General features: G+C 48.4%; 1 protein-coding gene across 8 annotated transcripts; it reads left to right on the top strand.

The window, feature by feature from the left end:
• The first annotated feature begins 2,951 nt into the window (after positions 1 to 2,951).
• On the top strand, positions 2,952 to 24,358 carry CACNB1 (calcium voltage-gated channel auxiliary subunit beta 1). Of its 8 annotated transcripts, none has more exons than XM_074261358.1 (15): positions 2,952 to 3,028; positions 3,154 to 3,189; positions 6,497 to 6,586; positions 10,156 to 10,275; positions 10,455 to 10,577; positions 10,928 to 11,064; positions 12,581 to 12,657; positions 13,211 to 13,365; positions 14,500 to 14,580; positions 15,948 to 16,006; positions 16,208 to 16,317; positions 17,166 to 17,317; positions 18,962 to 19,057; positions 19,783 to 19,968; positions 22,189 to 24,358. In XM_074261358.1, the coding sequence occupies exons 2-15, from the start codon at positions 3,163 to 3,165 to the stop codon at positions 22,657 to 22,659; spliced, it is 1,884 nt and encodes a 627-aa protein (XP_074117459.1). In that variant the 5' UTR covers positions 2,952 to 3,028; positions 3,154 to 3,162; the 3' UTR covers positions 22,660 to 24,358. The 8 variants fall into 8 exon arrangements, with proteins under 8 accessions (XP_074117459.1, XP_074117462.1, XP_074117463.1 ...); XM_074261361.1 differs by having other exon boundaries at positions 2,966 to 3,028; positions 6,500 to 6,586; XM_074261362.1 differs by lacking the exon at positions 13,211 to 13,365 and adding an exon at positions 14,199 to 14,218 and having other exon boundaries at positions 2,975 to 3,189.
• The last annotated feature ends 392 nt before the right edge of the window (positions 24,359 to 24,750 follow it).

Genomic DNA, 24,750 nt, shown 5'->3' with positions numbered 1-24,750 from the left:
CCCAAAGAGCTCTAAAACAGTGCATACCCTTTAATCGGCAATACCACTACAAGGTCTGTATCCCAAAGAAATCTTACACAAAAAGTGGGAAATGACCCACATGTACCAAAATATTTATAGTAACTCTTTTTGTGGTGGAAAGGAATTGGAAAGTGAGGGAATGCCCCTCAATTTGGGAATGGCTAAACAAGTTATAGTATATGAATATAAGAGAATATTATTGTTCTATTAAAAAAAAAAAAAGATGAACAGGTTGTTTATAGAAAAGGCTGGAAAGATTAACATGAACTAATGCTAAGACAAACAAGCAGAACCAGGAAAACATTGTGCACAGCAATAGCAAGACTGTGCATTGATCAACTATGACAGACTTTATCCATCCATTCAGTGATCCAAGGCAATCCCAATAAACTTTGGCTGGAAAACAACATCTGCATTCTGAGAGAAAACAATGGAGATTAAGTGTAAATCAACACATGCTATGTTCCCTTTTATTCTTTTTCTTCCATTTTTTTTCTCTCTTGTGGTTTTTCAGATTTCAGAAAAACCTGAAAAGACTTATATGAATTGATGCTAAGTGAAGTGAGCAGAACCAGGAAAATATTGTACACGGTAACAGCAATATTGTGCATTGATCAACTATGATAGATTTAACTCTTCTCAGCAATCCAATTATCTAAGATAATTTTTAAAAATCTCATGATGGAAAATGCTATCTACATCCAGAGAAAGCACTATGGAGTCTGAATGTAGATCAAAGTATACTTTTTTTCACTTCTTTTTGGCTGTTTTTAACTTCTTGTATTTTTTTTCCTTTTGTTCTGATTCTTCTTTCAGAACATGACTAATGTGGAGATATGTTTAATATGATTGTAAATGAATAACTTATATGAGGTTGCTTTGAAGGGAAGAAGGGAGAAAAATGGAAATCAGCCTTTTATTTTCAAAATACACACAAAGATAGTTTTCAACATTTACTCTTGTAAAATCTTGTGTTCCAAGTTTTTCTACCTCCCTCCCCACTACCCTCTTCCCCTAGACAGCAAGAAATCCAATATAAGTTAAATATGTGCAAATCTTCTAACTATATTTCCACATTTATTATGCTGTACAAGAAGAAAAAAAGCAAGCAAGCAAAAAAATAACAAAGGTGAAAATACTATGTTGTGATTCACATTCAGTTCCCACAGTTCTCTCTCTGGATGCAGATGGCTCTCTCCATCACACGTCAATTGGAATTGGCCTGAATCACTTCATTATTGAAAAGAGCCACTTCATCAGAGTTGATCATCACATAATTTTGTTTCTGTGTACAATATTCTCTTGATTCTACTCATTTTGATTAGCTTCAGTTCATGTAAGTCTCTCTAGGTCTTTCTGAAAATTATCCTGTGGATCATTTCTTATAGAACAATAACATTCCATTACATTCATATGCCATAACTTATTCAGCCATTCTCCAACTAATGGGCATCTATTCAGTTTCCAGTTCCTTGCCACTACAAAAAGGGCTGCTACAAACATTTTTGCACATATGAGTCTTTTTCCCTTTGGAAATCAAAATCTTATAAAAATAAATGTTGAAAACTAATAAATGAACCTTTTTAAAAAAGAAAAAAAATTATATTCTCCAACTCCCTCCCCTCACCCCTCCCTGCAACCCAACATAATTGAGCCCTGTTTAGGGCAAAGGGGTCCTTCAAACTGCAACTTATCTTTCTCATCCCCTAGCCTTCTGGCCCCATACTCTATAATAATAACAACCTTATTATGGTTTTCACCTACATAAAACTTTAACATTTATGAATCTCTTTCTGTGAGGCAGGTAGGTATTGTTTCCCCTTTCAACCTCAGTTCTTCAAGTGGAATGTTGGTTAGGGGCTCTTAGCTGCTCTGAAATCTGTACCCCATGTCAAAGATCATCAGCTCATAAGCTTCAGAGCTGAAAGGGACCTTAGATATTATTTAGTTTAACCCTCATTTTCAGAAGAGGAAACTGAGGTCAGATATTCTATTAAAATCAGTGAGTCTTCCTTTCTCCTGCCATCATCTTCAGACCTCTCTCCCTCTCTTTACTCAGTCTTGAAGAAAACCTTGCTCTGCCCTTTCCTTTTTCCTGAACCGCTTTTCAGTTCAGTCCCAACAGAATGGTAGTTTAAACTAGATAGATGAGATGCCTGGATTTCAGGAGTCTGCTGCTTGCAGTCGAGGCAGTCATCCCGCCCCTGCTTCTTTTAAGCTCAGTTCCAGTGCTTTCCCCATCCTCAGATCCTTCCAAAGAGAACTCTCCCCACAAAACCTTTCACCTCCAGACTCTGCAATCCATTAGGATAGACTCATTAACGCAATTATTTTATATGTGTGGAACCTGAAGCCCCTGGAAGGAAAGTGATTTGTTAAATAGGAGCACAATCAAGATTAGAACTCAGATCTCTTGAGAGCTTTGGGATTTACGAGCCTTCCAATTCCTAATATAAGGACTGATGAGAAAGTCGGGGGCTTAAAAACAGGAGCCGGGTCCAGGAGAAAGTACAACGAAGGGGGTGAGGGTGGCGGCGGAGGTAGAGCTGCAGGGCATGAAGTGAATCTGAAATTTCCCTTTAATGATCCTCAGATCTGAGCCTCTGCTTACCCTGAGCCCAAGGAGAAGGAAGTGCCCCCACATCCACCGAGGCTACCTCCTTTCCACCTGCCCCCTCCCCATCCTCACCAGGCTGGACGCGGGGGATGGGGGGGCGGGCAGGAAGATTGGCCCGGGGCCCTCTTCTGTAGCTCAACCCCGCTAGCGCCAGGAGGGGCGTGTCTGCCTCAGGCTGCCTGCTCATTGTCTGGGAGCGGAGCTGGGGGTGGAGGGGCGGAGGGGGGAGTCAAGGGGAGGGGCCAGGAAGGAGGAGCGAGCTGGGTTGGGGCGGGGGAGATGCTGAGGCTCCCGGGGCGGAGGAGAAGTAGGAGGCGTTGGAAGGGAGGGAGGGAAAGGGGCATCTGGAGGCTGGGTGTCTCTTCTCTCCACCGGATTTTCCCGTGAGCTGTGAGTGAGCCGGTTTGGGCTGGGCTGGGCTGGGCTAGGCTGAAGCTGGGGCTGGGGCGGGGTGGGGGGGCCTCTCCATGGTACAAAAGACCAGTATGTCTCGGGCCTCTTATCCACCCACCCAGGATATCCCGATGGAGGTCTTCGACCCCAGTTTACAGGTGAGCTATGAGGTGGGGGATGGCTGGCTGGCTCAGGAGGGGGAGGTCGGGGGTGGGGGGAGAAGGCAAACAGAAAGGCAGGAAAGGTCCAAAGGGACCTCTGGTTTGAAAGATCTCGGGAGCTCTGGCCCACCCGAGAGGATGCCAGGGAGCAAGGAGTTAAACCGTCAGAAGCTGAAGAGGGGGGTGCCGTTTGTTGCCTCCCCCGGACCTGATGGGTTAATGATTGATGGGTGATTGGCACTGAGGCAGATAGATGCAGAGGTGGGGAAACAGGCAGGGGGTTGGTACGGAGGGTCCCTGCTGCTCCCCTTTTCTCCCGGTGTCCAGGCCATTCTGAATACAGCGTGTGTGTGTGTGTGTGTGTGTGTGTGTGTGTGTGTGTGTATGTGTATGTGTGTGTGTGTGTGCGCCCATTTGTCTGTCTGTCTCTACGTGGGGAAGGGGCCCCAAGAGCCGGTTTATAAATCTAAGGAACTGACTTTGGGGGTGGGGTGGGGGTTAGGAAGCTCAGAGACTGGAGAAGCAGTTGGTGTGGAGGGAGGTAGCTTTCTGGGAGCATCTGGGGGAGCCAGGCAGGGGGATGAAGAGGATGCTGTGAAGACGGCAGAGCAATGGGTGAGGCTTTGGTTTAAGAACCGAGGATGTGGCTGCCACCGCCCGGGCACCATTCTCCAGGGTGTTTCTGGGGCAGGGGCAGACTAGTGAGTAAGTTGTTGTCCAGAGACGGCACTAGGGTGATGGAGGCCCCGAACCTGGGGGTAGGAGGCACACCAGCAGGCCATTTCAGCTCCTGACGAGGGATTGCTCTGGTCTTCCCATTACTTCCCAAGGCTCTTCCCCTACCACCTTTCACTCGCACCCTGCCCCTGGATATAGATTATAGACTTACGATTCCTAGAGCCACGGAAGGTACCCCAAAGTTTGGAAAGTTGGGAAAATGCCAGCCCATTATAGGGGCTAGGAGGAACAATACCACCTGAGAGGGGTTACTTCTGGTTCTCCCCACGGACACATACGTGTCCATTACCCAAGTTTGCTGGGCGAGTCGTCCCCCAAAAGCGAGGCATTCCTCGGTGCGATGGGGACCCACAATCTGGACAGTGGGGCACAAGTGGCAGTGCCAGCTGAGCAGCTACCAGGAGTAGGAATTTCCATATTTCAACCCTGAGCCCAGTGAGCCTCTTCCCATCTTTTTCCCCAGCTCCCCAAGTCTCTAAAACTGAATTGGGGGGAGGGGGAAGAGGTCACGTTAACCTCTGCTTTGCTGATGGCCTCCGGGAAGCATTTTGTGGGAATGTGGCTCAATGGGTGTGAGACCTAAAAATATCCCCCACCTCCCACCCCAGGCCCCTCGGAGCCAGGAGGCAGCTGCCTGGGGCCTTCTCCTCAGCTGTCCCCTGTCTTTCCTCCTGGCCACTCCCTGCTTCCTTTGCCTGTGGTGGGGGTGGGGAACAAGTCCAGGAGGAGGGGAGAGCTCCCTCCTAGTAACTCAGTGAGATCTTGGACCCGTCATTTTTCCGGTCCTCAGTTTCCCATCTGTCACATGACACTGTTTAAGGTTCCTTCCATTCCGAAACTCCACGAGTATGATTCCTTCCACCTCCCTAGCTCTCTAGGCTTGTCCCTAGAGAGAGGCCTCGTTGGACTGGTGGTGGTTGTTGGGGGCAGGGGAGCACTCTGAGTCCCAGGACTTACCTAGGAGTGTCTCCATGCTCCCTTCCCCCTATATCCACCCCCTTCCTTGGGACTTGCTCTCTTGACACTTGGCCCTTCCCCCTTTAAATGCCGGGTTAAGGTTGTCATAGAATCCTAGATTTAAAGCCCGGGGGACCTTAGAGGTCAGTGAGTCAGACTTCAACATTTTACTTATGTGGAAATGGAGGCCCAGGGATTACATGATGTTCTCAGGGTACACATCTAGATGGTGCCCGAGGTACCTCAGACCCAGTTCTTCCTGACTCCAGATAAGTTTGCACAGCCTTAGGTGGGCTCAGCTATAGGGGTGTTGTATGGTCTATCTTTGGCCAAGCACTGGGCCGGAGCCTCGCTGTCTCAGCCACTGCAAACCGGGCAGGTAGGTCAGGAGAAGGTAGAGTAGTCCTGGCTTGGGAATCGGGGAGAGAAGCTCTTCCTACCCAAAGGAGTCCCGTCTCCACACTAAGTTTGTGACTGTGGGGAAAGTCCTAGGCCCCACTGAGCCGTCTTGTGCCCTTCCACAGCAACGTGGATGGGATTTGTTCTGCTTTCCAACTGGTCCAGATCTGGATAAAGGACCACGGGGAAAGGGGACATTTTGTATGACACGAGAGAGGATGACATATTAGACAATATGAAAGGTGGAATGAAATGTTGTTTGGAGCGATGGGATTAGAGGTGGTGTGAGGTATGGGGGGATTTTTTCCTTATGGAAAGAGCTGAGTCCAGGTTATGGTTAGAAATGGCTGGGATTGGACTGAGGACTTGTCATTGCCACTGGATGGAGGTCCTGGCAAATGAGCATGAGAAAGGGGATATGCTACCTATGGAGGTGGAGTCCTATCGTCTCTTTTTTCAGTAGTGGTTGGAACTTTCCACGTCCCCCCGTTCCCTGCCTTCTTCCAGACTTCCTCACCCCTTCCTCCCCAAGTCCCCAGTTACATCTCTAAGGATTTCTTTAGGTCTGCTTCCCTCTTCCCTAAACCTTTCCTATCTGAGTCTCATCTTCCCAACTCTGGTGCCCAGGATTAACTGGGAGAAGGGGATGAAGAGTTGGAGAGGTAAGGGAAAATCCCAAAAGATTTTCCTAAGAGCCTGGTGGTGAATCTGCCCACCGGGGTAGTGTTAATTTCTCCTTTCTCCGGGGGGGGGACACTAATACAAGCATTCCCACTGCACAGGGAATTGTGGGGGAGATCCCTGTGCTCCATCTCTTTCCACTCCCCCATAACCACAGGCCAGAGTTCCCATCTTCCCAAAGGCTGCTGAAGTCTGCACAGCATCTTAATTAGCTTTTTCAGCTAACTAGATACTGGCTCCAGCTCCGGAGAGTTGGGGCGGCTCCTCTGCTCCTTCCTCTTGATCTCCCCAGCATGAATGTGTTATGTTTCACGAGTATCCCTTATCCCTCATCCCTCCCTCTATGTCCCAGCAATGACTGTGGCCTGGTCCATGCCTTTGGGAAGAAGGGGGACCCTCTCAGGCCATACCACCTGGGAAGGAGGATATGGCCTGGGAAATAGAAGAAATTTTCAATTTCAAATCTTGGTCAGGTCTAGGGGATAGGTGAGTGGGCCTTCCTCTGACTGCCCTCGTTGCCCTCCATTAGCAGGGCAAATACAGCAAAAGGAAGGGACGGTTTAAACGTTCGGATGGCAGCACCTCATCTGACACCACCTCTAACAGCTTTGTCCGCCAGGTAAGTGGGAGAGATCAGGGGATGGGAGTGGAGGGAGTCTGAGAGTCCCGGAGGAGAAATTTGGCTTTGAATCAGGACTACCCCAGTCCTCTGCTTCTAGAGATGCCATTTGTTACTAGTCTGGGAGCTTCTTCCGATCACCAACACTTTCCAGTATACTAAAGTATACTATCGACTGTTCCTAGACTCTTGGGGTCACATTTATGGCATTAGTTTATAACCCCCCATCCGGAAGTCAGTTCCACTGATATCTAGCCCTGGACATCTGGCTCTCCTAGATTTAGGGATATCTTGCCTGAACAAGCTTTTACCTTTGCCTCTTGCTGCCTCCTCATTGGTAATCTTTTTAGATAGGGGGTGAGGCCATTAGGGCTCCCTGGGACCAAGGGGAATAGGTGGCTCTCACCCCAGGACATCCAAGAAAACTCTGGTCTGAAAATAGCAAGAGGACATCTGCCTACACTGCTTCTTTAAGAAGAGATAGATTGGGGATGGGGGGGAGACAGTGTTGAGATGGAAGAGAGACAGTGAAATTGGAGGCAGAGGGCTTTAAACCAGAAATCCTAGCTATGGTGTGATGAGCAACATTAGGAAAGCTAGTTTATGGGTCTCCTTTTTACTTTGCTCCCCTTCCTCACACTCCACTTCATTCCACCCCCAACCCCAAGCAACCAAACCCAGGCCTCAGTAAGAAGCAGTAAGAAAGGCGATGCAGTTGTCATAGCAACCATGCATCTTGACAAGGACCTGGTACCCAGAATAGATGGTGCTCCAATGGCAGAGTTCCTGGTGCTGGGGGTGGGGGGTGGGGGGCGGGGCACTATTGGAGAACCGAGATGGGGTGAATATGTCCGGAAGGAACAGATGAGAAGGGGCGGGATATATTTCCAGAGGTCACTCCCTCCTGAATCCAGGAAAGGATTAAACCCAGTGAGGTTTGCTCCTGTCTTTATAACAAGTTGTCCTCTTGTGGGACTCTGAACAAGAGAGACTTATAAACCTTCTTTCCAGGGTTTTCTGTCTCCTCAGCAATGAGGAAGTCTTTTTGTTGATCTCTTTTGCTACTGCCAAGCTAGACCAGTACTGAGATATAAGGTGAAGCTGTACCTGGTGCTGTGCCTTTTGATAGAAAAAGAACTCTGGCTTTACAGAATTTGCTAAACCAGGGGAGTCAGGATTGTCTCTACACGCCCCCACACACGCCATATCCCCAGTTCTCCAACTCCTCCCCATTCCCTGACCCCACTCATAGTAGGAGAGGGTGCCCAGTTCCTGCTGTGTCTCTGGGCTAAATATACCCCAGCAGTTTGCAAATGTAGCAACTCTGCCTGTAACTTGAGCCCCCTGGGGGGGAGCAGGCAGCTAGGGCAGCCCCTGCCCACCCCTTGGGGATGGACACAGAGGGCGCCAACATGGAGACACCCGGCCGGACCAGACAGGCCGCGGTGGTGAGCACTGGGGTGTGTGGGTGCATGCAGCCCCTCCGAGGGGCTTGGAGGGAGATGAGGGATTGGTGTGGATGACCTGCCTCCTTTAAGCCCGCTCCTTTCCCTCTGGTCTGCCCATTTTCTTTCCTCCCATCTGTCCGTTTCTAAGTGTGTCTTCCTGTGTCTCTGGTCTCCCCTCAAATCTGGTTCTCTTTTTGTCTCTCTCCCATTTGGAGCAGACCCAGTCTGGAGGGGAGTTATTCAGGAAGAGGAGGGTGAAGGGAGCTATCTGGAATTACCCCTCTCCTGTCTTCTTGTCTGCCTTTTCCCCTCCTTAGTCTCCCCCCTTCACCCACTTCCCTCCACTTTTGCTGTCTGTGTGGGAGGGGTTGATTGATGAAGTAGTTTATTGACTGGATGTGAAGAGAGGGGGCTTTTTTTATTTCTTTCACTCTCTTCCTCTTTCATGCTTATCTCTTCCATCCCCTCAGGTCCTGCACCCACTCTACTCATCACTTAAGTTAACTCACTGCCTGAACCTCTTCTTCTCTAGGTCTGGCTTGGCTCTTTCTTCCTAGTCTCCTACTCCTACTCTCTTCTCTTCCCAGACCCATAAGTCTTCTCCAGAAAGAGCCAAAGGACCATCTTGGGCAGGTAGAACCTCTTCCTGCTTTCTGAGACAGACAGAAAAGGTTTCTTCTAGCTCTGACCACCTTCACAGCAACATACCCAGCTTTGTTCAAACACCCCCTCACAGACGGGCACAAAACCAAGCCTCCCTGCTCCCCTCACTTACACACCCACAAGCAGTAACACAATCGGGCACACGCTGTCAGAGGCACACGCAGGCTGCAGGCATCCATAGAGCTAACTCTCTGTCTCTGTCTCCTCCCCTTCCTCTTCCTCTCTTACAATCTTTCTCATTTCCTTTCATAATAATACATGTTTATACATGTATTCACACATGTAAACACAGAATCACTCATTCAGCCACATACATGCAAAGCTAAATAATCATGGGTACACAGAGAAAAAATATGCTGATATGTACCGAGCATCCTAGTCATTACCCACCCCTAGTTGGGCACAGCTTCCGGGGCAGCTACATCTGAGCTTGAACATCCTTGTGCCCTCGTCTCTATCCTTAGAAGTGTTCAATATTGGTTTTCCATCTTAGTCCCCAAGGCAAAAAGCAAGAAATCCTCCCCTAAGTGGGAGGCTGCCCCAAACATCCATTCCAGACTTGCTTCTTCAACAGGCATTTTCTGGGAAGCTAATAGGGGGATGGGGGCTATGATGAAAGACCCAGTCAGTACCTTTAAAGGAGGCCTTGGGTCTGTGGGATAGTACTTGACAATGCCAAGCAGGAAAGTGAGGCAGTGCGCAGGAGGGCCTGGTCATGGTGGCGGCGGCAGGTCGGGGAAGAGGGGGCAAGGAGGAATTCTGATTTTGCCCCTCAAAAAACAGGAAACAGTACAACTTTGCTTTTTGGCATCTGTTGCAACCAGGTTCCCTATGCCAGCCTGGGGCACCCACTTCCAACAGTGCAGCGAGCCCAGTTCCAGAGATGGGCAAGCTGAAGTTGGCTGACAGGGATGCCAAGGGTGATATGAATCAGTCAGACTCAACTAGAGGGGAGATGTAGAGAAGGGAGGAGGTCTAAGAGGCGGCAGTGGCACTCATGTTGGCATTGCTCTCCTGAGCTTGTGTCCCTATCAAGTTCCCTTCCCCTCCCTTGGCCCCCAGAACAGCTGTTGCTCACCTTAATCTTGTCCAGGCGAGTACTACCCCTTTCCCTCAGTGACCCTGACCCCCCACACCCTTTCTCCCCATCCTCTATCCCAATCTTTGTTCCTTCTGCCCAAAGTGTTCCCAAATTGCTGCCCTAGGGATTCCCTTCTGCCCTCACGTCACCCCAGCTTCTGGTGTTCTCTTGTGTTGTCAGCTCTTCCCCACTCTCTCCCTGTTCAGCTCCCTCCTTCTTGCTTCCCCTCCTATTCCAGTAGAGCTCAGAAGGCTGTACGCCTATCCCCAGCAGAGCCCCAGCCCTCAGGGGCCCATGTGGGCTGTCTCCTTAGCCACTTCCAGTGCAGCTCTGGCCCGGGGCGGAGGTGGGCCTGATGTCTTCCCCTTCACTTGCAGGGCTCCGCAGAGTCCTACACCAGTCGGCCCTCCGACTCAGACGTGTCCCTGGAGGAGGACAGGGAAGCTCTGAGGAAGGAGGCCGAGCGCCAGGCCCTGGCCCAGCTTGAGAAAGCCAAGGTAGGCTCGGGATGGGGGTGATGTTGGCTCTGTTACAAGCTCACATATAATCTTCTCCTTGACCAAGCCTCAGGCTCCATCTACACCTGCTCTCCCTCCAGCCTTCTCTCCAGAGGGGGTGCTCTGGACAGAGAAAGGGGGCTCACTCTGCTTGTTGTGCTTTCCTCACTCTTGCCCAGACCAAGCCAGTGGCATTTGCAGTGAGGACGAATGTGGGCTACAACCCATCTCGGGCGGATGAGGCCCCTGTCCAGGGCCTGGCCATCACCTTTGAACCCAAGGACTTCCTGCACATCAAGGAGGTAGGGTACACCTGCAGATGAGGCGGCCCCAGGTGGCATGGAGTCCTAGGGAGAGGGGAGGGCTCTCCAGAATGGAGCACAGGAGGGCAAAGTGGGTTGCTCAGACTGATGGCCCAGTGGGATCAAGAGCAATAAACTGAGAATGCAGCTCCTCTGATACTAAGGTGGGTCAGAGGTACTGAAGCTGGAAGGGTTCTGGGAGCTGGGGAGATTTCTTAGCTCCAACTTTCCCCCTCATGTGGCAGGGACTGTTCATCTCTCGGGGAGGGCTCTTGTGTCCTGCTACGGTGGGTCAGTCTCTCCTCCCCATCCCTGCCTCAGCTTCCCCTACTCTCCCCTTCCATGGACAGAAATACAACAATGACTGGTGGATAGGACGACTGGTGAAGGAGGGCTGTGAGGTAGGATTCATCCCCAGTCCGGTCAAACTGGACAGCCTGCGGATGGTACAGGAGCAGAAAATGCGGCAGAATCGGCTCAGCTCCAGGTACCTTCCCAGAGTGGGGAGAGCATGGGGGGGTTGTGCATGGGGGGGTCCTGCCCACAGCTTGGCCCAAGGGCAACATCCCAATGACTGCCCATTCCCGCTCTGCCGTTATCCCAGGGCCCTGTGTTAGGCTCAGGGAACTGCATGCATAGTTGGAAACTAAGCCCTGGACCAAATATGGAGGTTTAGGGTGCTCCATGCTGTGCTTGGGGTCTGGGAATAGCATGATGTCGTGGGGCATGTCTAAGGTCCCTGGACATTGGGCAGCTGGGTGACCATAGACAAGTCCCCACCTCTGTTCCAACCAATTAGCTAATGTCTGTGAATCAGTCTGCAGCCTTTCCGATGTCACACACCAGCTATTGAGGGGTAAAGTAACTTACTGGTGAGAGGACTGGCCTAGAGAGTCAGCACCTCTGAGACCTGCAGCTATGTGGCCGTGGGTCCCTTCCTGTCTGAGTGCCCCAGGCAGGTCTCCAGGTCTGTGAGTTACTAACAAATTGCTGATCCATATCAATGGATTTTTAATGGAGGTAGTTTTCTAATTGAGTTCCCTTGGTTTTTTGGTCACAAGGCCCTTCTACACCTTTAAAATTTATTAAGAACTTCCAAGAGCTACTGTTTTTGCAGATTTTAACTAGTATATGATGCCACATTATATTAATTAAATTGTAATTAAAAGTGATACATTTAAAATGCATTTTTATTGGTTCATTGAAGCTAATAAGCCCACTACATATTAATATAAATATATCTTTTATGAAAAATAACTTTTTTCAAAACAAAAAATTTGATGAGAAGAATGAGTTTCACACATTTTCCAAATCTCTTTAGGGTCTAACTTAATAGGAGACTGCTAGATCTTCTTGTCTACTTCTGTATCCAATCTCTTGGGATATATTGAATTAGAAAAGGGAAGACTATTTTAATAGCCTATTTAATCGGCATCTTTAAGTATTATTATAGTTTTGACCAAAATCATATTGGGCTGGCAGACCCTTCGAAAGGGTCTCAAGGGTCCCCGAGAGTTCACAGACGGCTACATCAGTGAAATCTCAAGTCCAGACTACCCAAAAGTCAGCCATTCTTCTTCTCACTCTTGTCATAATAATAATTGTTCCCATTCTTTTCATCTGTTACGCTATCTAATCTTTAACGGATTCAGATAGAAACAGTCCTGAACAAGCCTGCTATGATTTCTTTCTTTTCAAAGTCCTATCATCGTAATTTAAAAGAAGAACCGTGGTATAGTGAAGAGAGAGCTGACCTTTAAGTCAGGAGGACCTAGGTTCAGATCTTTCCACTGCTGCATGCTGCACAAATTATTTAACCTTTCAGTGTTTTGGGTAACCCTGGGACCAAGAACTGTACAGAAGTTGCTGATCTGTATTGTTAGAGTTTATTGTATGAGTAAAACGCAAATTCTGCTCCCTATCCCCGTATTATTTATTATTAACAGATGGTTCCCTGAATTCTTTACTCATGAGTTTGTTCCCTCATGTCTCTTCCCTTGCAGCAAATCGGGTGACAACTCCAGCTCCAGTCTGGGCGATGTCGTGACTGGCACCCGAAGACCTACTCCGCCAGCCAGCGGTAAGAGTGCCTTCCCCTTCCTCCGGGCACCAGGGGGTGACGGGGGGGGGCTTTCCTGGAGAGATGAATCTTAGTCTGGAGCTCCATAATATGAGTTCTCTTTCCTCATACCCACTCCAACCTTTGGCATCTAGACAATGGAAAGGCCAACCAGTGCCCTCTGGCCCTGCCCCCCATTCTCCTCCTCCCCTTAAAGTTCTCCCCTTTCCATTAAAGGGTAAGCCCCCCAGCAGGCTGGGCATATTAGCAACCCCCCTGCCTGCCCCCATCCTTCCCCTTCATGTCTCTCCTCCATTTCTTTGGTGGCTCCATTTCTCTCACCTCCCCCTACCCCGTGTTCATTCTCCCTAGCACCTTTCATTCACCTCTTCTTTCTCTTTTTTTCCCCTTTCCCCATCCCTGTTTTCTGTTCTGTTCTACCCATGACCTGCTGTGTCTGTGCGGGTGTGTGTGCGCGGGGTGTGCCTGGCGGTGTGGGTGTCCGTGCTCCCGCTCCCGCTCCTCCTCCTGTCTGTCCGTCTCCCTCCTCCCCCTTTCTCCTTCTCCGACCCAGGTAATGACATGACTAACTTAGCTTTTGAGTTAGATCCCCTAGACTTAGAGGAGGAAGAAGCCGAGCTCTGCGACCATACGGGCTCCCCTAAGCCTAGTGTTAGCAGTATCACCACCCCGTCTCCCCATGGAAAGCGAATCCCCTTCTTTAAGAAGGTAATCCTCCTGTTCATTTTCTGTGTGCATCCTGGGTCTTTCGGTGGAGAGTAGCAGAGCCTGGGGGGAGCAGGAAACAGAGGTCTGGGAGAGGGGCGGGGGGAAGAGCACACTTGACTCTCCTGGGCCCCTGCCCAGACACTATGCCAGCCTGACCCTCTGAGAGTATGAGGTAAGGAGTGAGGGGCGTGCGAGAAGGGGCCTCTGAAGGGGGGTGTAGCGAATTCAGGTTCATCTACACCTGCCATGTCCAGGAAGTAGTTCCAGTCCCCTATTTCTGTGCATGGAATATTTTGAACCCTTGAGAGGATGGGACCATGATGATGACAGTCCATAATTCTCTCCCCTCTCCTCGACTTTTGTGTAGCAATGGCACTTTCCAATTCCATTCCTACCCCCCTGTAGTACAGAAGATAAAACCTCCTCGTTTTTCCTAGGGACATTTCAGAGAACACTGATTGACTTTGCCTGATTACTAACCAGTAGTTTCCCAAAAGGATAGGAACATTTCCTTGCTCCTCATCTTCATTTCAGAGCCCCAGGTTGGGGAAAGAGGAGTGGAATTGGTGGTAGGGGATGTAGAATCCTTCCACCATTCCCTGGGTCTCAGTTGGGGGCCAGTGGCAGGCAGGGCCTTGCCTTCACGTGGGGTCCCTGCCCCTCTCCCTCAGCTGCTTGTCACTAACACGCATGCCTTGTTATTTCTTCTCATCCACCCTGCTCTCTACAACCCTCCTGTTTCCCCTGGTTCCTTGTCCTTTGCCCCCTGTGCCTGGGTACTCTCCCTTTCCCCCTCCCCATTCCCACCCCATGCTGGCAATCACTGGACCCAGCCAAACAGAAGCAGAAATCGGTAAGTAATACGGCTTTCCGTGTCTCCTCCCACCCTCCCTTACCGCCCCCTTCTCCCCTGGCTGGGACAAAGCAAGGAGGGTGGGGCTCCTTAAACTCCTGATTCTCTCCTGCTCCATCCCAACCCATTCCAGTGGATGGGCACTCCTGCCTCCTTTCTCTTCCCTTTGAAATATATGGACCCTGGGACTAAGGGTTGGGATTGGGAAAGGGGAAGGCCACTGAGGGGGTGGAAAAGGGGCTAATGCTGCCCCCCACCATAGGGCCTTTCCTTTTCCTTAGGCGGAACATGTCCCCCCTTATGATGTGGTACCTTCCATGAGGCCCATTATCCTGGTGGGACCATCACTCAAGGGTTATGAGGTGAGTGTCCCTTCTGTCCTGAACTTCAGATCAGGATCCTAGACAATGGACCCTATAGAGAGATCTCACAGATGGGACCTCAGGAAAGACATCACTTTGATTCAGGGAATTCATGTTTCTTTAAAATTCAGTTAATTAACATTTACTTTTTTCTCCCTTCTCCCTCCCTAATTGAAAAAAAAAGAAAAGCCAAACTCTTGTAACAAATATGCATAGTTAAGCAAAACAATTTCTGCATTGACTTTGTCCAGAAATATGTCCGGTTCCATGTCTTGAGTCTGTCATCTCTGTTAGAGATGGGGACAGGGATAGCTTCATTTATCCTCCGGAAGTGTGACTGGTCTTTGCATTGATTGATCAGAGGTCATAAGTCTTTAAAGTTGTTTCTCTTAACTGTGTTATTATTGTACAAATTGTTCTCCTGACCTTTTCATTTTAAATCAATTTATGTAAGTTTTCTCAGGCTTCTCTGAGGGTATCTAGGTGGCACAGTGAATAGAGAGACAGGCCTAGAGTCAGGGAGGCTCATCTTCCTCAGTTTAAATCCAGCCTCAGACATTTACTGTGTGATCCTGAGCAAGTCACTTAACTCTGCTTGCCTCAGTCTCTTCATCTATCAAATGAGCTGGAGAAGGAAATGGCAAATTACTTCAATATCTCTGCCAAGAAAAGCCCAAATGGGGTCACAAGGCGTTTGAAACACCAGAAGAACAAAAAAAGCTTCTCTGAAGCCATCCTTTTCATTCATTGTATTATGAATACAACAGTATCCTGTATTTGCTGCTATTACTATGCAATAATAAAATAAATGTTTTCTACTACTTCCCTAAACCGTAGTTTGTTGCTCTACTCCCCAAGTGATGGGTACTCTCTTAATTTACAGTTCTTTGCTTTTATAAAAAAAAGCTGCTATAAACCTTTTTGTATATGTGAGCCCTTTTCTTTTTGCTTTGATCCTCTTAGGCTACAGTTGATAGTATATAGTATAACTATAGTTAATAGTATATATAGTGTCAAAGGTGCACAAATTTAGTGAGTTTGGGGGCATTGTTGCAAATTACTTTCCAGAGTAATTGGACCAATTCACAGCAGTATGTTTAATATGCTATTTTCCCTGCAGCCCCTCCTACTTTGTTATTTTGCATTTTTATCATCTTGGCCCATTTGGTGTGGAACCTATAAGTTAGTTTCATTTTCATTTTTCTAATTATTAGTGATTTAGAGCATTTTTTTTTTCAAATGGGTGTCATTTTTTTTAAATGAATTTTTTTAAAGAATTGTCAGGAGCCAGGCAGGAGCCAGCCAAAACAGCAGCTAAAATCCTCTCCCTTTCATTGCTCTTGTTCCTATTTCCTCCTCTTTCCCAGGTCACAGATATGATGCAGAAGGCTTTATTTGATTTCTTAAAGCATCGATTTGATGGCAGGTGAGACCTTGGATGTTCTTTCCCTATCCTCAAAGACCACCTAGTCTTGGCTGACTCTGGGGGGAGTTCGATTAGGACTGCTAAGTAACACATTTCAGGAATGGAAGGTTAACTAATGGAAGCACCTAGAATTGGGGAGAGGGGAGGAAGGAGTAGAAGGGGGGGTGAACTACTGAACAATTTCTCCTTCTCTGCTTCCAGGATCTCTATCACTCGGGTAACAGCTGACATCTCTCTTGCCAAACGTTCTGTCCTCAACAACCCTAGCAAACACATCATTGTTGAGCGCTCCAATACTCGCTCCAGTCTAGGTAAGGAGAGAGGGGTCACCTGCCTAATGCAGACAGCAGGGTCTGGAAGGATTCATTAGCCTGTATTGAAGTGAACAGGGATTACAATCTGGGTTGGGGGTGGATCTTGTTTCCCCCACTGTCTCTCTAGCATGTTGATTTTTTGCCTGCTTTTAAGATGCTAGATGCCAGTTTTGCTACTCACTCACATTATCTGAGGTGGGTTGATAGTTTATCTTTCTATCTGTATCAGAGTGGCCTTCTCCATCCAGTGTCTTGTCACTTCCACCTGACCTCAATCTTTCTATTCCCCCCCCCCATCTTTGGTTTCTCAGCACATAATCCCTGAGCCTCTCCTCTGTACACTCCCCCATCTCTCTTTGTCTCTCCTTTCTCTGTCTCTATGTGCCTTTCTGTTTCTTTCTCCCTCCCTCCCTCCCTCCTTCTGTCTTTGTCTGGCTCTTTTTCTTTTTTTCTTCTTTCCCTCCCCACCTTCAGATTCCTTCCTCCAATTGTCTGTAAATCGTCTTCTATGATCTTTGTATACCTTTCTCCCATTGGGACATACTAGAAAGCTCCTTGGGCTTGGAGTCAAAACTAAGTTTTGAGGATTTATGTCAGGGCTCATTTGCTATGGGCAAGTCATTAGTTTCTTTGAGCCTTAGTTTCCCTCTGTATAAAATGGTAATAATAATATTGACATTACCTCTCACAGGATTGTTTGGGGAAAGAGTTTTGTAAATTTTACATCGCTACAAAAGGTGGCCCATTCCTTATCAAAGCCTGTGTCTCCCTTCCCCAGTGTCCTTGTCTCCTCACTCCCTGTACATATCCTTTAATTTTTTTTTTCATGATCTCTCTGATCTCAGCTGAGGTACAGAGTGAGATTGAACGGATCTTTGAGCTGGCCCGGACACTACAGCTGGTGGCCCTGGATGCTGATACCATCAACCATCCTGCTCAGCTGGCCAAGACATCATTGGCCCCCATCATCGTTTACATCAAGATTACCTCCCCCAAGGTGTGTACCCCCTCATTCCAGCTCTACTCTCAGGTCTACTCTTAGACCAGCCCTGTCAGACAGAAAGTCTCTACCCATATCTCAGGCAGATGGGAGATTCTGGGGACAGACATCTTGGCCTTTCCTCCCTTCTGTGACCTTGCATAACCTTTCCTTGCTTAAATCCAATTTAGTTATATGTCATAGCATCCTGTCCCTGAAGTCATGGTCCTCTTCATTTGCCCTTCAGAAGGGCAAACAACAACTACAAAAACAGTTGTAGAATCTCCCACTTGACTCTTGTTTATCTATCAGTAAAGAAGTAAAGGAGGAGGAATGATGGTTTAGTTCCCCATCAACTCCTTTGCCTGTTTCTCATAGATGTTTTTAAAATTAAGAATCTATCTTCATTATATTTTTTCAGAGCATAGACTCAGGACTTCTAAAAATGGCCAGTGAGTACAAAATTAAAAAATTCCCAAAGTCTATATAGTTTCTACTTATATCAGAGAAAGAAAGATGCAATCAGTCCTAAAAGGAAAGGTAAAAATTTACATTTCAAAGATTACAGAATTAGATCAAGTTGTAAATTGATCAAGAAACACAGAAAATTTTTTTAAAAAGAAACACAAAGGTTTCTAGCAAATGATTATCTTAAAACAAGATGATTATAATAATAATATCATTTTAAAATAATAATATTCCTTTCTTTCTAGGAGGAAGGTAGAGAATCTTTGTTAATCTTCCTGTCCTCTTATAATCTTTACCTCTTTCTACTATCCATCTTACCTTTTTGTTGGGTAACATATTTCTATACCACATTGAGTGTGTATTTTTCTCATTTTGATTCAGTTTATATGAAAATGAGTTCATATGAAAATGAGTCCTGATCCCCTTATTTTCCCTTCCACTTCTTAGAGGGATTTTGATATGGTGGTAGATATGTATCATAGTCTCCTGTTAAACTGTAAATGCCATAAGGACAGGAATAATGCCTTTTCTGATCTTCTCCAGAGTCTAGTGTAGTGTTATGCACACGGTAGATAAGCCATAATTCTGGAACTGAATTCAAAATGGCTGGCCTAGGGAAAAAGAGGAGTGGTAGGAGACCTGTAGATCAATGTTAGAGGAGGTAGATGCTTCAGCCTGAAAGAGATGAAGTGAGAAGGTAGCGTAATTATATCCTGTAAGTCCTTGAAGGTTTGTCATCATCAAGAGAAGATGAGGACTTTGCTGTTTCTCATTCCATGGAAAATACCACAGAGAAGAAGGTTATAGCCACCGTAAGAAAAATTGGTTAATCCCAAGCAGTTCCTGAGTTGCCCAAAAGATCCTGTGACTTCTTGAGTCTTTTCCAAATGTGGTTAGAAGTTGGGAGTGGAAGGGGGTGTTGAAAAAAAAATCTCTTTTGCTCCCTCTCGATCATAAGTTTTAATGAGCATCTTTGCATTAAGTACTTAGCAGCATACCTGACACATAGTAGGCATGATGTAAATGATTATTTCCTTCCTCTACCCTTCTACTCTTGTCCTAATTCTGGCCCCTCTCCCAAGTACCTGACATTCCTTCCAATCAGGGTATCTAACCCCCTAGGGACTTCCTTCCCTATGTCCTGCCTTATTTCCTGTTTCTCTTTCCCTGTTTTCCTCCCATCCCCAAATACAGGTACTCCAACGCCTCATTAAATCCCGAGGGAAGTCTCAGTCCAAACACCTCAATGTTCAGATAGCAGCATCAGAAAAACTGGCACAATGCCCACCTGTGAGTATTACTTCTCTCCTCTTCCCTTTTCTCTCCCCCCCACTCCCCCCCACCGTCCAGTGGAGGTAATAGGAGGCAGAAGTTTAGATGGAAAGATTCATCTCTCTGGAAGTCACAGTAGCTCAGATATGCAAAGTGTTTTGATATTCTTTGGGGATAGGTACCAGTTAGATTGACTATGGCTCTACCTTATGCAAGAAGCCCTTCCAGGTTCCCTTGAATACCCATACCTTTCCTCCGAGATTATCTCCGACTTATCTTGTATCCATCTTATTTGTATATAGCTATTTGCATATTGTCCTCCTGGAAGACAAGGGCTGTTTTTGCTTTTCATTATATCCATAGAGATTAGCTTAGTCAAATCAGTGATTTGTTGATGGGCACAGTATACTTCTTCTGGTTCAGAATAGTCAGTCGATGCTTCCTTGGATTTCTCCTTCTGGGTTCACCATGGATCTTCTGTGTCCTTTCCCTTTACCCTTCCCCCTTCTCCCCCATACCCCGTCCTTTGTCACATCAGCTTGGTTCATTTGGAAGAAGGGCTTGGGCTCCAATCCAAGTTTTGTTATTTGCTATCTGTGTGACCTTAGGTAAGGAATTTGATCTTTTGGAGCCTCCGTTTCCTCACCTGTAAGTGATGGGTTTGGATGAGCCCTGTTTCTAAGCTCTTTCCTTCTTGGCTCTACTCCCAGCTAACCCTAGCCAACTCCTCCTCTCATCTACAGGAAATGTTTGACATCATCCTGGATGAGAACCAATTGGAGGATGCTTGTGAGCATCTGGCAGAGTACCTGGAGGCCTACTGGAAAGCTACCCACCCACCTAGTAGCACACCACCCAATCCGCTGCTTAACCGTACTATGGCCACTGCAGCCCTGGCCGCCAGCCCTGCCCCAGTCTCCAACCTCCAGGTACAAGTGCTCACCTCCCTCAAGCGCAATCTCAGCTTCTGGGGTGGGCAGGACGCCTCCCAACCAAGCACTGGTGCATCCCCACTGCAAGAGCATGCTCTCTAGTGGGCATCATTGCCCAGCTACCCACCCATTCCAGCAGCAGCAGCAATGTGGGAACTGAGAGCAGTGGACATGGGGACAGGGAGGATTTTGTTTTGTAAAAAAGTGGTAAGCAGCTGCTATTGTCTCTGTGGTCTTTGTTAGTTATGGCCCATCAAGTAAGCTAATTCTTGGGCTATATTCCTGACCTTGGTACCTACTCCTAGGCTACTTTGGAACATGGAACCATCCAAAGCCAGAAAAGGAGTTTATCAGATCATAGAGTTTAAAGTTGGAAAGGACTTTAGAGATCATTTAATCCAACCACCTAATTTTACCATTACATTTCATTTATTGATTTATTTATTTTCCTGAGGCTGGGGTTAAGTGACTTGCCCAGGGTCACACAGCTAGGAAGTGTTAAGTGTCTGAGCCCAGATTTGAACTTGGGTCCTCCTGAACTCAGGGCTGGTGCTCCATTCACTGGGCCACCTAGCTGCCCCCATCTAATTTTACCAATGAGGAACCCAGTGCTGTTGTGTCTTACCCAGGAAAATGAGTAACAGAGCTGATATTCACATCCATGCTCTCTTTTACTTCAAATTCATGCTTTTTTCCATTATATCATTGGCCCTCACCCCTTGTAGAGAAAGACATTGTGTCCTAAAGAGGGAATATGACTTGATTTAGATGCCCAACTCTACTGTCTGGCACCAACATCAAGTAGAGGAAAGCTTCATCTAGGAATCTCATTGGAAAGACCCTTCTGAGAAATATTAAATAGAAATAGAGTCTTCCATATTGGGTTCTAAAGACCCAGAGAGATTGTACAATAGCATCCTCAGAGACACCACAGAACAAGAGTTCTTAACCTGGGATCTATAGATCTCCCAAGGGTCCATGGATAGATTTCAAGATGTTTCTGAATTTGGAAGAAGGAAAATACATCATTATTTCTACATCCATAGACTTCAACAGACCAAAAGGGGGACGCCCATGACACAAAAAAAGTTAATCCTTGTCCTAGAGGTTTCCTGGACTCCCTGAGTGGATGAATTACACGAACTGATACTACTCCATCCCTTTCTCCCCTCACTGCATTCCTTGCCTTCAGCTCTCCCATGCATTAACACCCAGATCCTCAGGTTATGAAAGCTCTCTCTCTATGGGACCTCTCCAGTGGATCTCCTTGTTAGAGCCATACCTTTCTTAGACACAGCACAACACCTGATCTTCATTCCTTTCCACTAGGAGAAGAAGCATGAGAACTTTCCCAGCCTTTTCCCAGATCTTTGGGTGGGGTCGGCTTTAGTATTAACTTATGTCCCTTAACCCTGGCATGTGAATGGATGGATGGGAATGGAGCCTAGGGGCTGTTGGGAATGTGATGTGGGCCTGGTAGAAGGGGACTTGTAGCCCATGGGTGGGGGGGGATAAAGGAGTTCAGATCACTTTTTAATCCCTTAAGGGGAAACAGGCATTTCTAACTAAGAAGCTCATTAGGCTGTAGTTGTAAAGATGGAGCAATTAGTCACTCTAACTGGAGCAATTATTAACCCCGACTAAGTATTAATGAGTGGTGATTCTAATGAGATTTTTTTTTTTTTCATGATTACTAACATAAGTGGGACATTAATGCTGGGCAAGGCTAAGAGAGAATTAATGATTATTCATGGTAACCAAGCTTGACTTCTCTAGCTCACTGGCTATTTATTCATGCCCATGATTCACAATAGTTTATACTATTATTATATATATTATATATATTATGTCCTTGATGACAAGTTTTAAACACCTCGGTTGGACTTCTCCCCTTTCTTATCTAGCAAAAGGGCAGATCTCTAGGATCATCCCCTAGGCCTTCCAAAGGTCTAGGTCTTGGGCTTTTGCTTTGCCTGTGTATATAGAGTATATAGAAGACCTCTGGTCCATAGCCCAACAGATGTGCCCTCCTTTCCTGGGGAGTCCTTCCAGGCGCCATCCACCCAGTCACGGCTCCATGCCTGCTGGCGGGAGAGTTGGTGGGGAGCCCCGTGCCGATCTGGGTGCTTTGGCGTGGCCACTAACTTTGCCTTGCTTTTGTGTTTTTCTCACCCCTTGCCTGTTCTGCATGGTGTGTGCCGACTTACTGCTAACCAGGGAGCGTACCGAATGCCTGGGGACCAAGCGCCTGAGCGGGCAGTGGGAGAGCGAGCCAGCTTACATGAGTACCAGGGTGAGCTGGGCCCGTCCCAGGGCCTGCACGCGGGCAGTCACCCTCCGGCCCGAGGAGGCACTCTTCGGGCACTGTCCCGCCAGGACACTTTCGATGCTGACGCCTCGGGCAACCGTAACTCTGCCTACATTGAGCTTGGGGACTCTTGTGTGGACATGGAGACTGACCCCTCGGAGGGCCCGGGGCCAGGGGACCCTGCGGGGAGCAGCTCTCCTCCCGCCCGACAAGGCTCGTGGGAGGAGGAAGATGAAGAGGAGGAGCTGCCGGACAACCGCAATCGGGCCACGCCCCGGGGCCCGGCCAAAGCCCCGTACTGTCCGGAGGGGGGTGGGGCCATGCTGGGCCGGAACAAGAACGAGCTGGAGGGCTGGGGGAGGGCCGTCTACAACCGCTGAGGTTGGAGGGCAGGGCCAGGGAGGAAAGAGGTTTTAGGGTAAGGAAAGAGGGCAAATACTGACCAACCTGGGGAGCTAGGAGAAGAGCGGGGTGTCTCATCTCCTGGGGCATTACGTCACCCCCACATAAGGAGTCACCTCACCTAAGGAGCAATAGCTTCCCCCCTAGGAGGAGGATACCTCACCACTTGGGGGCAGCACCTCACTCTTCTGTGGGAGGTTACCGCACCTGGGGGGGCTATCTCACCCCTCCGGGGGGGATATCTCACCCCTCTGGGATGCCTTTACTTCACTCTTTTTTAGAAGAGTATAGGTATATTCTCCAACTACTCTCTGGGGTGTGGTCTCACTCCCCGAGGGGGGAATGACCCTTCTGTGGGTGGGGTCTCACTTCTAGGGAATAGTCCTGCCCTTCTTGGATGCCTTTGCTCACTCTTGTGGGATATCATCTCACCTCCTGGGAAGTGGGGGAGGGGGGGTTTAGCGCCCCCCTGCAGAGTATTATCCTTCTTGGGGGCAGAGAGGGTATATTCCCTATACCTGAGGGAATCTCCATCTAGGCTCTTTACCCCAAAGTTCATTAACCTTTTCAGCCCCAGGTCCTAAGCAAAAGTCCCAATAGGGTTGGCCTCTCCCCCTCCTACCCTTGGGGAACTGGGAAGGGTAGAGAAGAAGGATTCTTCCCGGATTGAGGATTGCACAGAACATCCTTTCCACGAGACCTGTCTCCTCCCTTGAGCCGCAGACCCAGCTCCCTCCTCATTCTCCAGTTTCTTGGCAGCTTTGTTAGGACTCGGAGGGCTGAGCCTTTAGCTCTGTCCCATTCGTTTTGGTGGGGAGGGGGTTCCAGGTTGAGTGAGTAACCACCATCAAGTTCGTGATCACGGATCCCAAGGGAGGGCTCTGGGCCCAGTGCCTCAATCGCTTGAGGGAGGAGGAAGATGGGAGCCTCCCCCTTTGTTGGGCTCCGTCTGTCCACCCCCACGCTTCAGCCCCGGTCCCGCTCCTCTGACCTTGGCTTCCAATCGCCAGTACACTGTACTCTTGCCAAGCCTAAACAGGAGTCTTTCTCCTTTTCCCACATCTTTAACTCCATGCCCCTATGGTAGGGTACCATCATAGGCTGTTCCCTTCTCTTTTGGAAACCAAAAACTTTTCCCTATTCTTGCCCTGGAGACCAGTCCCTGCCCAGACTTAGCAAGGAAAGAGGCCAGGGCCTTGGCTGGCATTGGGGCAGTGCCCTCCCCCGGTGGGCACCGTCCGTACTGACCTCAGCTTCTCCCTTTGCCCTCTGCTCGCTGCTGCTGTCTGCCTCTCCAGGTCCCCAGTGCTCTGAGGAGAGGCTGCGGGCCTCCCTGAGACCACCCTCCTCTCCCATCCCACTTAGGGTTGCCATCTTGACTTGGTGTTTGTAATCCCCCCAGCTCTCTCCGGGGAAGAGAACCATTTGTGCCAATGAGGTCTGGGCCCTGCCTGCCTCAGGGATGGGCGCCATCATGCCTGTCTCACCACCTCCTGTGCCAACTTCACCCCCGACCCCTCACTCACTTTGGGGGGGATAGGTGACAACTCGCTGGTCGGAAGACATCACTGCCCGGCCTCCGTCCCACCTCCCCCTTCTGTCTCTTCCTGGACGGCTTTCCCTCCCATCTCTCGGTTGAGTACTTTGCCAGATAGATAGTTTAAAAAAAAAAAAAAAGCCCCCTCCCCCCTTCCCCAAGCCTGGTCCTTTCCCCCACCATGCATGTGGGAGCAGGTGTGCGCATGGACATACTCGTGAGCTGACATGCATGGGAGAGGGAGGGGTGCGGGGGACCAGCGTTGGCAGGGGGAGGGGGGGAGCTATGAATAAAAAGTGCCGGAGCTGTTGACTCAGAGATAGTCACCTCATTTACATACTGTTGTGCAACTCGTTTCCCCCAGGTTCATCTCCTGGAAGCCCAGAAACCACATGGCCTGAGGGGCTCCATTTGCCTGCGATCCCTACTTTTCTCCCAAGTCTGTGGGCACCCAGGGAGGAAAAACAATGTGGGGGGGGGGTTGCCACACGCGGAAGGAACCAGACTTAGCTTTGACATTGTGAAACGGCAC

Source organism: Sminthopsis crassicaudata, chromosome 4 (genome assembly GCF_048593235.1).
Source record: "Sminthopsis crassicaudata isolate SCR6 chromosome 4, ASM4859323v1, whole genome shotgun sequence".
Lineage (NCBI taxonomy): Eukaryota > Metazoa > Chordata > Mammalia > Dasyuromorphia > Dasyuridae > Sminthopsis > Sminthopsis crassicaudata.
This window is presented reverse-complemented; position numbering and strand designations above follow the sequence as displayed.